Source organism: Aquarana catesbeiana, linkage group LG02 (genome assembly GCF_042186555.1).
Source record: "Aquarana catesbeiana isolate 2022-GZ linkage group LG02, ASM4218655v1, whole genome shotgun sequence".
Classification (NCBI taxonomy): Eukaryota; Metazoa; Chordata; class Amphibia; order Anura; family Ranidae; genus Aquarana; species Aquarana catesbeiana.
In genome coordinates, this window is record NC_133325.1 from 704,478,418 (window position 1) to 704,494,872 (window position 16,455).

Sequence of the window (16,455 nt, forward strand, 5' to 3'; positions counted from 1 at the left end):
TTTTGATTATTATTACAGGCTCTTGTATAGTACCGTCAATTTACATAGCGCTTTACACACACACACACATATATATATATATATATATATTGTACATTCAAATCAGTCCATGCCCTCAAGGAGTTTACAATCTAAGGTCACTAACTCACATTCATTCTTGCATACACATACTAGGGTCAACTTAGACAGGAGCCAATTAACCTACCTACCTAATTTTATTGCGGGCCGCATTAGCACTATGGTTGCCCTGTAAGACCATATGTATCTACTTTGGATCATATTAAATAATTGCCTCTGCATGCGATTATTACTGGTTTTAGTTACATAAGAGGTGAGGTTAAAAAAAGGCACACGTCCATCAAGTCCAACCTATGTGTGTGATTATATGTCAGTATTACATTGTTTATCCCTGTATTAGGGATGAGCTTCGAGTTCGAGTCAAACTCATGTTCGACTCGAACATTGGCTGTTCGCAAGTTCGCCGAACAGCGAACAATTTGGGGTGTTCGTGGCAAATACGAATGCCGCAGAACACCCTTTAAAAGTCTATGGGAGAAATCAAAAGTGCTAATTTTAAAGGCTTATATGCAAGTTATTGTCATAAAAAGTGTTTGGGGACCTGGGTCCTGCCCCAGGGGACATGGATCAATGCAAAAAAAAGTTTTAAAAACGGCTGTTTTTTCAGGAGCAGTGATTTTAATAATGCTTAAAGTCAAACAATAAAAGTGTAATATCCCTTTAAATTTCGTACCTGGGGGGTGTCTATAGTATGCCTGTAAAGGGGCGCATGTTTCCCGTGTTTAGAACAGTCTGACAGCAAAATGACATTTCGAAGGAAAAAACCCATTTAAAACTACCCGCGGCTATTGCATTGCCGACAATACACATAGAAGTTCATTGATAAAAACGGCATGGGAATTCCCCACAGGGAAACCCCGAACCCAAAAAAAAAAAAAAATATGACGTGGGAGTCCCCCTAAATTCCATACCAGGCCCTTCAGGTCTGGTATGGATATTAAGGGGAACCCCGGCCTAAATTTTTTTAAAAAATGACGTGGGGTTCCCCCTAAATTCCATACCAGACCCTTCAGATCTGGTATGGATTTTAAGGGGAACCCCGCGCCAAAAAAAAAAAAAAAAAAACGGCGTGGGGTCCCCCCACATCCTTGCTGCTCTTACAGTAAAGAACCCTCTATGTAGTTTAAGGTTAAACCTCTTTTTTTCCAATTTTAATGAGTGGTCACGTGTCTTGTTAAACTCCCTTCCACGAAAATTGTTTATCCCTATTGTGGGGTCACCAGTATGGTATTTGTAAATGGAAATCATATCCCCTCTCAAGCGTCTCTTCTCCAGAGAGAATAAGTTCAGTGCTCGCAACCTTTCCTCATAACCATAGGTGTGCGCAGGGGGTGTGCCAGGGCACACACTAATAACTATGTGCGGTGCCAATTCCCCCTACTGCCTGGTCTTTCTCCACCTTATTGGCCCCCCACCCCATAGTGCTGCTGGCTTCCTTCCTCTCCTCTCCCCCCGGATGCTGCAGGGTATGTTTCAGGATGGAGGGCAGGTGAAGGGGTTAGTAAATATTTAACTTATTAGCCCCTTCCTTTTCTAAATGAACACAGTGAGTACACTCGCTCACTGTGTCCATTCATAACTGAACATAGTACAATGTGTTTACTATGCTACCATTTGTGAATAACCAGGAAGTACTCCGCACAGAGCACTTCCCGTTCATTCACTGTCCCCTACAAGTGAGGCTGCAGAGAAAAACGTGTGTCTGAGCTTTGGGGTGCACACCCTAATGCAATAGGCTGCGCACTCCTATGCTCATAACTAATATCCTCCAGACCCTTTATTAGCTTTGTTGCCCTTCTTTGTACTCACTCCATTCCCAGTACATCCTTCTTGAGGACTGGTGCCCAAAACTGGACAGCATACTCTAGGTGCGGCCGGACCAGAGTCTTGTAGAGTGGGAGAATTATCGTTTTATCTCTGGAGTTGATCCCCTTTTTAATGCATGCCAATATTCTGTTTGCTTTGTTAGCAGCAGCTTGGCATTGCATGCCATAGCTGAGTCTATCATCTACAAGGACCCCCCAGGTCCTTTTCCATCCTAGATTCCCCAGAGGTTTTCCCCCCAGTGTATAGATTGCATTCATATTTTTGCCACCCAAATGCATTATTTTACATTTTTCTACATTAAACCTCATTTGCCAGGTAGTTGCCCACCCCATTAATTTGTTCAGATCTTTTTGCAAGGTTTCTACATCCTGTGGAGAAGTTATTGCCCTGCTTAGCTTAGAATTGTCCCCAAATACATAGATTGAACTATTTACCCCATCCTCCAGGTTGTTTATGTACAAATTAAATAGGATTGGTCCCAGCACAGAACCCTGGGGGACCCCACTACCCACCCCTGACCATTCCGAGTACTCCCCATTTATCACCACCCTCTGAACTTGCCCTTGTAGCCAGTTTTCAATCCATGTACTCACCCTATGGTCCATGCCAACGGTCCTTATTTTGTAAACGTAAACGTTTATGGGGAACTGTGTCAAATGCTTTTGCAAAATCCAGTTACACCATGTCTACGGGCCTTCCTTTATCTAGATGGCAACTCACCTCCTCTTAGAAGGTTATTGCTGATGCTGATTACTGCTAATGATACCGTTCTCATTACTAAAATCTTGTATATAGTCCCTTAGGCTAACTGGTCTGTAATTCCCAGGGATGTATTTTGGACCCTTTTTAAATATTGTTGCTACGTTGGCTTTTCTCCAATCAGCTGGTACCATTCCAGTCAGTAGACTGTCAGTAAAAATTAGGAACAATGGTCTGGCAATTATCTGACTGAGTTCCCTAAGTACCCTCGGATGCAAGCCATCTGGTCCCAATGATTTATTAATGTTAACTTTCCCAAGTCTAATTTTAATTCTGTCCTCTGTTAACCATGGAGGTGTTTCCTGTGATGTATCATGAGGATAAACACTGCAGTTTTGGTCACTGAAGCCCCCGATTCCCTTGTGAAGACTGAGGAGAAGAATTAATTCAATACCTCGTACAACAGTATCTCTAGTTCACCCATGTTGTCCGCTAGGCTCCTGGCAATTGTGAACATGCCACGTAGTTTAGACCGGTCGCATACTATCCTCTTATTGAGTGTTCCGAGCTTGCAACTAGGACTTGTTACTATACTTACCTTGGGTTTATGTGCTTTAGTCAACCTACCATTAATGCCCCCAATACTACCCTCTGGAACATGTTTTGCGCTGACTATCTCTACCTCTGGGCCCTCCCCCCGTTGCCTAGTTTAAAAACCCCTCTAACGTTTCGGCCATCTTCACTCCCAGCAGATTTGCACCCTCCTCATTTAGGTTGCAGTCCGTCCCTTCTACAGTACTGGTGACCGACTGAGAAGTCGGCCTAGTCCTCCAGGAACCCAAACCCCTCCTTACTACACCAGCTCCTCAGCCACTTGTTTACTTCCCTAATCTCCCTCTGCCTTTCTGGTATGGCTCGAGGTACTGGTAGCATTCCTGAGAATATTACCTTGGAGGTCGTTTTCCTCAATTTAGCTCCCAAGTCCCTAAAATCGTTCTTTAGGACACTCCATCTGCCTCTGACTTTCTCATTGGTACCAATGTGCACCATGACAGCCGGATCTTCCCCAGCCACTCCCAGTTTTCTGTCCACCAGATCCATGATGTGCCAAACCCGAGCGCCCGGTAGACAACATACAGTTCGGTGCTTCAGGTCTTTGTTACAGACTGCCCTCTCTGTCCTTCTAAGAATTGAGTCCCCTACCACCAGAATCTGTCTTTCCTTTCCCTTCGCTCCCCCCCCCCACTCTCACTGGAGTAATAACTTAAGACTTTAAGCTGTGAAGGCTAGGTGCAGACTGTCACGGAGACTACTCACACTCCTGTAGCAGATAATGCAAGTCTAAAAAGGAGGGTTGCACATCGCCGGGATCATCCACAAGAGACTTTTTTGAGACTGCTCAGACAGGACATTGTTCTGCCATGGTGTTCTATCTGAGCAGTCTCCAATAAAGTTTTTTGTGGATGATACCAGCGGTGCACGAAAGGAGGAAATGAGGGAGGCGCACCTAAGTGTAGTATGTTAAAAATGTGTTTAATGCACAAGGTATTGCAGTTACCGGATTGAAGAAATCATAGGCATATCTGTAGCAAAAACTTCCTTCTCAAGGAGTGCCTGCTGTCCGGTGTATCCCGGCGTCCAGATGGTGTTAGAAAGCTGAACAGGACACTGAATCCAAACAGGAAGTGCAGGGGATCCAAGCTGCCAGGCATGGAGGGAAGAACAGGAAACTAGGCCACACTCGGAGCACACAGCAATGTACAACCCTCCTTTTCAACTAGCAAAGAATTGTAGTATTCTCATTCACATGTCAAGGGACCCCCCCCACCACCACCATCAGAAGTCAAGAGTCCCCCACCCTCTGTTACATCACAGTGTACCCTCCTGCAGGAGAGGTGTGAGGGCCACATTAAATAGCCTGCTGTTTGACACATGTGCTGTATAGCATACATCTTGACGGTGAGCATAGAAAATAACGTATGCTTGGGGAATCTATACAGGATCGAAACAAGAACACGACTACCTAGGTGAAAATACTCTGACCACAATGCACAATGATGTACATCAGCACAATGGCACAGCTGGGCAAATGGGCTTACAGGTATGTCCCCTTTAAATCGCGGCATTGTGGGTGCACGTGCCCGCCGCGTACTCCGTGCCTGCGTGTCCCGTGGACTCGATGTCCGCGGGGGCCCTGGGATCGCGTCATGGAGCAGGAGAACGGGGAGATGCCTTTGTAAACAAGGCATTTCCCCGTTCTGCCTAGTGACATGACAGGGATCTACTGCTCCCTGTGATCGAGAGCAGTGATCGCTGTCATGTCAGTGGTAGCCCATCCCCCCACAGTTAGAATCACTCCCTAGGATACACTTACCCCTTGATTGCCCCCTAGTGTTTAACCCCTTTCCTGCCAGTGTCATTTACACAGTAATCAGTGCATTTTTATAGCACTGATCGCTGTAGAAAAGACAATGGTCCCAAAATGGTGTCAAAAGCGCCCGACGTGTCCGCCATAATGTTGCAGTCACGATAAAAATCGCAGATCGCCGCCATTACTAATAAAAAATATAATAATAAAAATGACATAAATCTATCCCCTATTTTGTAGACGCTATAACTTTTGCACAAACCAATCAATATACGCATATTGTGATTGTTTTTTACCAAAAATAGGTAGAAGAATACATATTGGCCTAAACTGAAAAAGAAATGTGTTTTTTTATATGTTTTTTGGGGATATTTATTGTAGCAAAAAGTAAAAAATGTTGCTTTTTTTTCAAAATTGTCGCTCTTTTTTTGTTTATAGTGCAAAAAATAAGAACCGCAGAGGAGATCAATTACCACAAAAAGAAAGCTCTATTTGTGGGAAAAAAAGGATGTCAATTTTTTGGGATACAACGTCGCACGACCGCGCAATTGTCAGTTAAATCGACACAGTGCCATATCGCAAAAAGTGCTCTGGTCAGGAAGGGGGTAAAGCCTTCCGAGGCTGAAGTGGGTAAAGGGGAGTTATGATTAAAATGGGTTCTATATTGCTTTGGTGCAATGGCTGCTTTAAAAGATTTGTATGACAGAGCCATGCGTGTCTAATAAGCATTCTTACACAATAAAAAGGAATGCCTCACAAAAAAGCAGGAATATTATTGTCTGCATTCCTAAAAACATGTGTTTTGTCCTCTTTTCACTAAGGGGGTTGATTTTCTCCCTGTAAACAGCAAGATTTTATGAGGTAAACATGGAGAATTTAACTTAATAAATAGGTAAAATAATTGTGCAAAAAGTATGGTGCCATTCTCTAATATGTACATTTCAATTCCAGGTATGCAAATATGCATACAATTCTAAAGAACTGTAAAAGACTGTGTTATGTGCATGCTTGAGTAGTAAGGACAATGGAATGATAAACATGACTATTCCAGTATAATCTGTTTCCTATTAACTTATTCTCTGTACTCAGATCCCCTGCAATGTAAAATTATATGTCTGGCCCAAAGAATGCCTCAGAGGTAAATAAACTGGACATTTAATATATGCAGGCTAAAAGCAGAATAAACCAATTTTAATACGATATACACAACAATGCTACAATAAAGCTATTTGTTTTATAACAAGGAGTAAAAAAGTAAAGGAAAAAAAATGTTCATGAAGGAAATAACACGAAATCAACACATTTTGCGGCCAAGTAAGGCAACATTCCATTGGTCACCAAATTGTTTTATTTTTTATTCTCACTTTATTTTCATTTAGTAAGTCCGCAGCAATAAATAATAATTGAAAAGCAAAAACATTTAATACATTACATGGGTTACATGTTTAATTTATTTGAGATCAGCATCTGTACAATTAGCACAATTGCCTTGCAGCCCTCACATCATCATTTAACAAAGATCTGTGCTGAGAAGAACATGATGATATTGAGATCTGATGACCCTAAGCTGGGGAGAATGGGAAAGTCATGCTGAACACAGTGCCATACTTATTTCACCAAAATTTGAACGTCTGCGTCAAAACATTTAGACTTAAACCTGCTTTTTATGCTGCAGCAAGAAGTAACAACTTTAAAAGGCACAAACAAGACTGACAAATATATGATATACTCCGCGCTCAGGAAAATTAAGGGTTGCATCCCCCCTGTTAGGTTCCTAAGGGGAACTTACATAAAATATAAGGAAAAAAGAAATGGGGTACGTGGCGCTCCCTATTATATCAAGTGGTGTAGACAGAGTTAAAAATGGGTAACCTCCCACCAGTAGAGGCAAAAATACCTATGCTATTGGGGATAGGTATATGTAAATGTATCCATACGTGATGGATATAAAAGTGTAATGTGACAGAAAAACAGTGCCAAGTAAAAAAGAAAAAAAGAGTTCCTGTGTGCACATATAGACAGAATATGTAATATATAGCCATAGCTAGTAAACCAAAATTGTGAACTAATATCATGCATATATATTGAAGGTCGCTAATATCCGTGAGATCTCCAAAGTGACATGGCAGAAAAAACATAATATATATATATATATATATATATATATATATATATATATATATATATATATATATATATATATATATATATATATATATATATATATATATATATATATATATTAAAGTAACCAGAAATTCAATATTGTTGAAAAGTCCCAGAGCAGGGGTATATAAATATAAATAAAGATATATAAACAAAGTCCCGTGCAGATTATGCGTGAAAAAGCAAAAATGATGTCAACCTAAAAAATAAATTAAATAAATAAAAATTTATAAAAAATATAAACGAAGGTAAAAATAAATGAATATAAAGTCCCAGGGGATAAGATGTATGTCGTGGGAATATATTCTAGGATAACCATTTGTAATCCTTTCAAGTGACTTCGGTGCTCAGCAGATAGGGTGACTGAAGGTGCTCCCCCCTTTGTGTCCCCACTCACCAAATGTTGTCACCCCTGCAGGGGTATTAGGTGTAAATGTGTGGTCCTGGATTGGCTCCCTCCTAAGCTCTCCCAGATTTCTGTTTGTAGGTCTATCAGGATCCTCCAGCTATCTCCACAGGTAAGGGTTCACAGTGGTTGGCACCTTCCCAGAAAGAACACTCCCAGCGCTCAGAAACGGGTCAAATCCCAGATCAAGTCCATAGGCCCCATCTGTAAGAGAGCAGTCCAGCAGCAACGCTTGCTGTTCACACTGCTCTTATACAAACTAAAGCCCATGTGAAACAGGCAGGGCCTGAAGTGTGAGGCCAGAGCAGCAGCACTGTAATGCCCTGCACACACAGTCGGACATTGATTGGACATTCCGACAACAAAATCCATGAATTTTTTCCGACGGATGTTGGCTCAAACGTGTCTTGCATACACACGGTCACACAAAGTTGTCGGAAAATCCCATCGTTCTGAATGCGGTGACGTAAAACACGTATGTCAGGACTATAAATGGGGCAGTAGCCAATAGCTTTCGTTTCTTAATTTATTCTGAGCATGCGTGGCACTTTGTGCATCGGATTTGTGTACACACGATTGGAATTTCCGACAACAGATTTTGTTGTCGGAAAATTTTATATCCTGCTCTCACACTTTGTGTGTCGGAAATTTCTATGGAAAATGTGTGATGGAGCCTACACACGGTCGGAATTTCCGACAACAAGGTCCTATCACACATTTTCCATCGGAAAGTCCTATTGTGTGTACAGGGCATAAGTGTAAGCCAGGAGGCTGACAAATATATTTGTTTTGTGGCTGAAAAATCCCTGCAAGGGAAAAGCAAATTATGTCTTCAACTTTTAGTGATCCAGGTATAACTTACAGTGCCATTCCAAACTGAGACAAAGATCTTCCCGTCAGTTGCAGTGAAGGGAGCAGGCTCCTATGCACCATTCAGGGGTGTGGAGGCCTCAACAGAGAAAGGAAGTAACACCGCTCACCGACCCTGTGCATGAATATGTGAATGAGTGTGGCCTCAGCCATTTCTGCTCCAGCCACGCCCTCTGACATGTTTCGCCCCACACACTGAGGCTTGGTTAGTGGGGCAAAACATGTCACAGGGCGTGGCTGGAGCAGCAGTGGCTGAGACCACACTCATTCACACATTCATGCAGTGGGTCAGTGAGCAGTGTTCCTTCCTTTCTATGTTGATGTCTTTAAATCTGTTTTAATAAAAATGGGCAAGAAAAGCCCTTATAGAGAAGCTTTAAGTGAGTGTCTGGTTCCTCAATGACCTACATTTGAAGCTGGTTCCCACAGTTGTCAAAAAATTAGAGGCAGATGTTTCATGTTTTTTTTTTTCTGATTATGCCGTATTATCCTAAACGTGTCAGTTGCCCTGGAACCTCGTATTTGGGTTCCTAGAGTGACTCTGTTCACTGCTGTTTTCCTTTGATTTGTTAAGTTTTACGCCTGATAAATGCTGTGATTCTGCTTTATTTGTAAAATTTAAAATAAAAATATATTCAACCATAAAAATTAGGGGCAGAGTTAGGCACAGCATACATGAGACAATAGGAAGCAGAGGTAAAGAGATTTTCCCCTTATGGTTATTAGGCACATTTGTTTTTTCCCATGAGTAGATATACTTGTCAAGTCATATAATATAACGTTCCTTACACATTGTCACAGGTAGGTTATGAACAGTAAACAAGGACTTTGCAACACAGGTGGTCCTAGCAGAGACATTGCTTGGGTTGCCGGAGGTTGGTTGTCTACAGACAAATCCTGCCCTAGCTTGAGGCCCAGGGTTGAAAAACACATTTCATTTACAAAGATTGTAGTCTTTGAAGTTGTAATACATGTATTTTATGTAGCCAAATAGACGCAAAGTGCTCAGAGTTTTTCTATGTAATAATAGTTCAGCTCATTTTGGGGCCCACAAACTCCTATCAGGTACAACTATGGTGAAATGAGATAAATACCCAAATATTAAGTCATTTTACTGTTTTCTGTAGGTGTCTTCAAAATAACAGATATTGTCCTCCTGGTTGGCAGTGGGATAGCAGCCAGTGTGAGTGCATACTGGAAAATGAGTCTTCACTTAACAGAAGAAGGGAAGGTACTGAACTTTTACATGTACAAATATACATAGTGATGGAAGACAAGGGGCCTACAGTATCTGACCCTTCATACCCTGATACAAGGGTTGTGGTGTATTCTTCTTCCATGAACAGCCTCCACCCACAACCTTTTCTGTTGGCCCCCTTCTATACTACCTGACTTGGTCCTACTGTCCTGCTGCTCCTTTCATTTGTTTATTTATTTTACCTTATTGTTTGCTCCTGAGATTAATTATGGACGTGGATGTGTAGTGTGCTTGCAGCAGTGCATTTGACTGCAACTAGTTGCACTGCTTATTCCAAGCTGCACAGACGAATTGTGTATACGAGTATAGAAAGAAGAAGAGAGCTGCAGTCTGGAAGCAATGCTGTACATGCAGAGGGGACCCAAGCCCCTGGGAGGCTAGAAGACAGGACAAACTGGGTAAAATGACTACATTACTAAGAGAAGGCGACCAGGCTTGAAAGTGCTAAGGAAAAGAGTTGGATGGAAAAGGGAACCTGTTTACTAGTAGAACTAGTCAGGAGGGGTGGGAGGTGCAGTGAAAAGGCTGTTGAGGAGTCTGAACAGTGCAGCCATTTACAGAGAGAAAAAGTTATCTGACCCACTTGCTATTTATAGTAGAGTAGAATACTTTGTCATGGCAGCTTAATGGAAAAGGGGTCATGGAAGGAAAGCAGCCAATATGTTTATTTTCAATTTGAGGATCACATCTAGTGTTGGGGGATCTCCCATAATGTATTTTCTACTGGAGATGTCTCTTGGTGTCAACTCCCAATAAGCAGTTTTAAATACTTGATTGCAAGTGTAGCGCTATCCCTGCAGTTGCCGCTGGTTAATTTGGGTCCTCTGCTGATCTAGGCCTGAAGATAAGGATTTCAAGTTAAAGCAAGGTCTGCCCTCAGGGTAAAGTTGTCTGACTATAGTCCTTAAGGTGAATCTTCTATTGGCTAAGTTGGGGCTCTTGAAGATGTTGGCACGCAGAGAAATAACAGTATGTCTATGGACTGGGTGGTACAGCATTGCACCTCAGAAGTTAGTTTGAGTAATGGAAGGGAATCTTTACATACAGTTGAATTCTTAGATGGAGGAGGGCACTGTTGCAGCATTCTAACAACAGGGTGTGCACAGATGCAAAAGTTAGATGTTAAGGTGTATACAGCTACAGCACTTTGATGAGCAGAGCAAGTAAACTGGCTGAGTTGGGCCTAGCCTAGCAACAATTTAAACCATTAGCCCAATGGTGTATGGGGAGTTTATACCTGCAGCTTCTTGCAAATGGAGACTGACAACATCAACAAGCATTCAGCTTAACTGTGGGCCTGCGACCCGCTCACCACTCTCCCTCTCTCTGTGATTCTCCCGTAGCAATTTGTTGGACTGAGGGAGGGGGTCCCCTTCTTGTTATTGACTGTCATTTGTGACAGGCAAGATGTTAAGTATCTTGGAGGTTCACCTCCGTGGTACCCCAGCGGGCCTGAGCAGCGGTGGCCTGGGTCACAGACTGGCGTTCCAGGGCTGGCAATGAAGCGGCCAACTGCGGAGTGAACTTAATCCAGTCCATCCACCCAGGTCAGCATGCAACAGTGTCCAGCATATAGGAGTTCACCAGCTCTCTCTGCCTCAGTGAGACACAACACAGCACTTTTTCCTCTCACCCTCTCTCTGGTTGGTACGCTCCCCAACTGTCCTAATCCTTCCTTGGCTTTTCTATTTATAAGACCCCTCCTGCTCTCAGGTATCACTGGGTATTGTAGTTGATTTCCAAGTGCTGGCCATGATTGCAATCATCCTCCAGACTACATCTCCTAGAGTGCTGCAACCCAATGTCAATCACAAGATAAACCACACAGAGGTTCAGCAGCCAGTAACATTACTTGTTACACGAACCAAGGCTCAATTCACAAAGCTAACACCACAAAATAAGAACCTTTATTATAAAGAACGTGATAGTTATTTTAAATTAGGTCCGGTTAGATTTGAAAATTACAGGCATGTGGCTAAAATAAAGGTCTTCATCCTTTGTGAAATTAAACTGTCCTTAAAAAGGAGTGGTGCAGCTTGGGGTAGAGATAAGTACAGTTGTGGTTTATTTTGGTGTGATTAATGAGACCCCCTCTTTTTTGTTGTTGTTGTACCAAGAGCTAAATGTTGTTATTATTATTATTATTATTACTATACAGCATTTATATAGTTTGTGCAGCACTTTACAATATGATAGGAAACAGTACAATTACAATAGAGTTTAACACAGAAGGGTTAGGGGAGCCATGTTTGTGAAGTGTTGTATTTAATATTAAGAACTGTGGTAATAAAAATGCAGTTAAAATCCATGTAACACAATGAGTGTGTTTTTGCTTGATGGCAAAATGGTCAAAATCCATGTCATGTCTCAGTTGCTGAGATGCCAGACAGTTAGCTATACATTCCATTCCAAAAAAAAAAGGTTGCTTTTTGAAGACCTCTGTTTATAACTTTATTCATTATTTCAGTTGTGAACACTCACACCATGGTGTATTGTTTTGGCACAGAGCTCGCTTTGTGTGGTGCACACATGGAGTTTGAAGACAGTTGTGAATGTGTCTGCAAGCTAAAATGTCCAAGGAACCACATCCTCAACAAAGACAACTGCACCTGTAATGAATGTAGTGAGAACATGGACTCCTGCTGTGAGAAGAATAAGATATTTCACCCTGACACCTGCAGGTGAGGAAAACTTCATACGTTTTTATTATTAACTAAGTTACACTATGTCTGATTGATCCAAGGGAAGAATTGTTGCAGAAGATCTGTTACCCCACAGCAAACAGGGATTCATTTTCATTGTTCTACAAAGATAGACTATTATTGGCTGTTCTGGGACAATATTGATTATGATAGGGGTGAGAGGGGGGAGGGTGAGAGAGACAGTGGGGTAAGAGAGAGGGGGGTTAGAGATAGAGGATGCATGAGAGAAAGAAGGGGGCTGAGAGGGACAGTGGGGGATGAAAGGGGGATGAGATAGAGGGGCTGAGAGAGATAGAGAGGGGGTGGGAGAGCTGAGAGATAGGGGGCTGAGACAGGGAGGGCTGAGAGAGAGGGGGCTGAGACAGGGAGGGCTGAGAGAGAGGGGGCTGAGACTGGGAGGGCTGAGAGAGGGGGGACTGAGAGAGGGAGGGGAGAGGAGGGCAGAGAGAGGGGGGGCTGAAAGAGGAAGGGCTGAGAGGGGGGACAGAGAGAGGGGGGCTGAGAGAGGGAGGGCTGAGAGAGAGGTGGCTAAGAGAGGGAGGGCTGAGAGAGAGGGGGGCTGAGAGTAGGGGGTTGAGAGAGGGAGGAAGGCTGAAAAAGAGCGAGGGAGGGGAGAGGGAGAGCTGAGAGAGAGGTGGCTAAGAGAGGGAGGGCTGAGAGAGAAGGGGGCTGAGAGTAGGGGGGGTGAGAGAGGGAGGACGGCTGAAAAAGAGCGAGGGAGGGGAGAGGGAGGGCTGAGAGAGAGGGGGGTTGAGAGGGGAATTGAGTTAGACGGGAGTAAGAGAGGAGATGAGAGAGACCCCTTGCCCTGTCCCTATCTCCTGTCCCTGTCTGCAGATCTGCAGGCCAGGTCTGTGTATGATCACAGTACCTTCCATGATGCCAGCCTGTCTCCTTCTTGATCTGCTTTGATCCTTCCAGAGGCTCCCACAGCAGCCTACGCCTTCTTCCCATTCTCTGTGCCCCCCTAGTCAGCCTGTACTTCGAGCCTCACGTTAGAGTGCAGGGAAAGTTGAAGGAGTCCATACGCTGCGCCCACTGCTTCTCGCCTCTTCAGGGGGCGGGTTCAGGGGGGCGAGATCAAGGGGGAGACGGTGGAGCTCTTTCGCTGATCACCACCATGTGGCTATGAATGGACACCCAACCGATGACTAATCTAGGGGCCAGAAAACAGCACTGTGCATCCAGGAAAAGATCATCGGAGGGCATGATAAAGTTGTAGAATTCATATGAACTGTTTTTCCATGATTCTAAATCAAGTGAGCCCAGGGCCACTGAAATCATGGGGCCCCGTACAGCCTACCTAACGGGGCCCACTTTTATCCCACCCTCAACCCCACCCCATTATGGCTTATAAGTACAGGGGGACAGAGACGGTTTAATTTTTTTTTTCAATTTTATTTTATTACCAAAAAATGTTTACACTGTGTCTTTCATTTTTTTGTATCTCTTTTATTGCTATCAGATGTAATGAACAACATCTTTGGTGGTATCATGGGGCAGTGACAGGTCTCCTTTATGGAGAGATCTGGGGTCTATTAGACCCCATATCTATCCTCTGGCCTCCAAAGCATCTGATCAAACCCAGATCGGTTTGATCAGACACTTATTCAAGCCGGTAATTGCTTTTGGTTTCTGACATCACGTGGGAGGAACAACATCAGTTCCCCTCACTGTGTCCCAGGAACTGGATGCTGCTGCTCACATCCTTAACAGGACCCCTGATTGCACGGGAGAGCCCAGTAAAGGTGGTGGTGGGATGGTGGTGGAACCCCCTTCCACTGACTGCCTGTAAAAGTAATTGAGGGGCTTCTTATCCACTAAGATTACTTTTACTTTGTGCAGAATCGCTGAGGCTAAAAAATGATATCTTGATCATTGCTGCAGCGATAATCAAGATATCACTCTTCCAAACCAGCAATGTACCAGTACGTCACTGGACAGGAAGTGGTTAAAGGGAAGTGGTTGGGGGGCACATGTTTACTACCACCCAAATGCAAGTGTAAAGCAGCATCTCACTGCGTCTTCACCAGCATTATAAAAATCACACAGTCAGCATGTGTTCTGTCGTGGATCTGTCAGTTTCAAATGGCTTTTGGGTTCTGACTTTGGCTGTATTGTGTGTTACAAACTCTAATCCAGTACAGCCATAACAAAGTAAGCACCCAACAGCAATATAACACACTGTGACAGATTACAGAGCACATGCTGACTGTGCTGCCTGCGTGAGTATCATAATGCTGATAATCATAACTTGCCATGCTGTGTGTAAGTGATACACAGTGAGGATTCTATCCTCTGTGCTCCACTCACTGTGTGCAATGCAGCCACGGTGTCCGGGTTCTTGCTCCCTTGTCAGCCACAGAGCCGCCTGTTGCCTCACAAGTCACTTCAGTCTCTGCAGTCGGCACATGAGGTCTCGGCAGTCAGCGGAGTGGAGCATCATAGTATCACTCCGCCAGGGAAGGCAGTGAGCAGCGGCAGCCGGAACTAATTAAAAAGCAGAGCAATGTGCGGTGCGATTTTATGTACATCTGCCCAAAAAACAAGAAATAGTTCAACCACTGTGCTCACCTCATGGGCCCCTCTGATGACCTGATGGGACCCAGGAAAATGTAATTACACCCCCTTCCCTAAGCAAGTAGTAGCGGGGGACGGGGGTGAAGTTTAGAAAGCTCTATTTTTTAATAGCCAGAAAGTAACTGTAAAGTTGGCCGGGCCCCCCTGTGGAGCTGCTGGGGGCCGGGCCCGGTACAACAGGGCTGCCTGTACTGCCCTATCAGCAGCCCTGAGTGAGCCCACCCTCATGGTAGTCAGGGGGCAGAAACCCCTATCTGGTTTGACAGGTTCACTGCTTTTCTCAATATGAACGTGTCAGAGCAGGGAAGATGTCCGCGGCTCGTGTTCGTGAACCGAAGCGGAGTCCGTGAACCAGAGCAAATTTTTGTGAACTCTTCTGTTCGTGAAGTTGTTCTTGAAAAGAAGCTGCACATGTGTGCTGTGTGTTCTCTCCTGGTTCCTGCTAACCTTAGTAGTGGCCGATCCAGGCTGTTCAAACACCGCTCACGCGCTGTGCGCTGTCTCCTTCTCTAGCTGAGTTTGAACGTCCTGGAGCTGCTGCTAATGTACTAAGCTTAGCTGGAGTAAGGAGAGGATGCACAGCACACATGTGCAGTGTAAACGGCCCAGAGCAGACGCTAGAGGGCGCAATATAATGACATTTAATTGGTCCTGCAAACAGCAGGGTGGAGAGGTAACAGTATCTACTATTCATTGGATATAGAGTTGCATAGCGGAATTTTTATGAAATTCCTCTTGAACATACACTTAAAAATAAGGACAGAGGTATATACAGAGATTGCCAGGTTGTGTCTTTTACCATATAACTTTGTGTTGAAAGGCATCCCTCTCTCTAATCTCAGAGAGGTAGGGGTATTTATTGTTGTATTACTTTTTCTAGATACACTTCACTTCCTCTGAATGTTTATGTGACTGTATTATTACTAATTATTAATTATATATTCTTTATTTCAGCTGTAAGGACGACTGTCCATTTCAAGCCAAAGTGTGTCCAGGTGGTAGGAGAGTGTGTTCAAAGCATTTGCTCGCATGTCAGAGGAGGACCTATTTCATATCGTAACAGAAAAAAGCCATAATCATGATTCCCCGGGCTTTTAAATGTTAACAAAAAAAAAAAAAAAACATTTTTATATTTTACAATTAAAGAGCACATTTATGTAAACAATTGTTGTTCTTTGCTGTGTAGTAAATGTCTATTTTGTTATCTTGCTATGTCTAGTCCAATTAATACAGAATGACACTTGAGAGCCCTATTTATATAAAAAAAAAAATGTGTCTAGGTTACTAAATCTCTGAAAGGAATTTCTAGTGCAGGGATGTCCAACCTGCAGCCCACGGGACTCATGTGGCCCAAGACAGTTATGAATGGCCAACACAAAATATCTGCTGAGCACCTTGAGAATTCATTGAGAATTACTATCCATCCATCAAACCAGATATTGATGCATTAGTTTATCAAAGTGTCAAAATTGTGTCAAAGTGTCAAAAATTGCACTAGTTT

The 16,455-nt window shown here is 43.4% G+C and overlaps 1 protein-coding gene across 1 annotated transcript in view; it reads left to right on the forward strand.

Moving 5' to 3' along the window:
- VEGFD (vascular endothelial growth factor D) overlaps nt 1–16,164 on the forward strand; it is an 82,075-nt gene extending 65,911 nt beyond the window's left edge. The window contains exons 5-7 of the mRNA XM_073616943.1: nt 9,542–9,645; nt 12,179–12,353; nt 15,909–16,164. Of these exons, the coding sequence (XP_073473044.1) occupies nt 9,542–9,645; nt 12,179–12,353; nt 15,909–16,014 (385 nt within the window). The 3' untranslated portion in view covers nt 16,015–16,164. The remainder of the gene's footprint in view (nt 1–9,541; nt 9,646–12,178; nt 12,354–15,908) is intronic.
- Nucleotides 16,165–16,455: the final 291 nt, after the last annotated feature.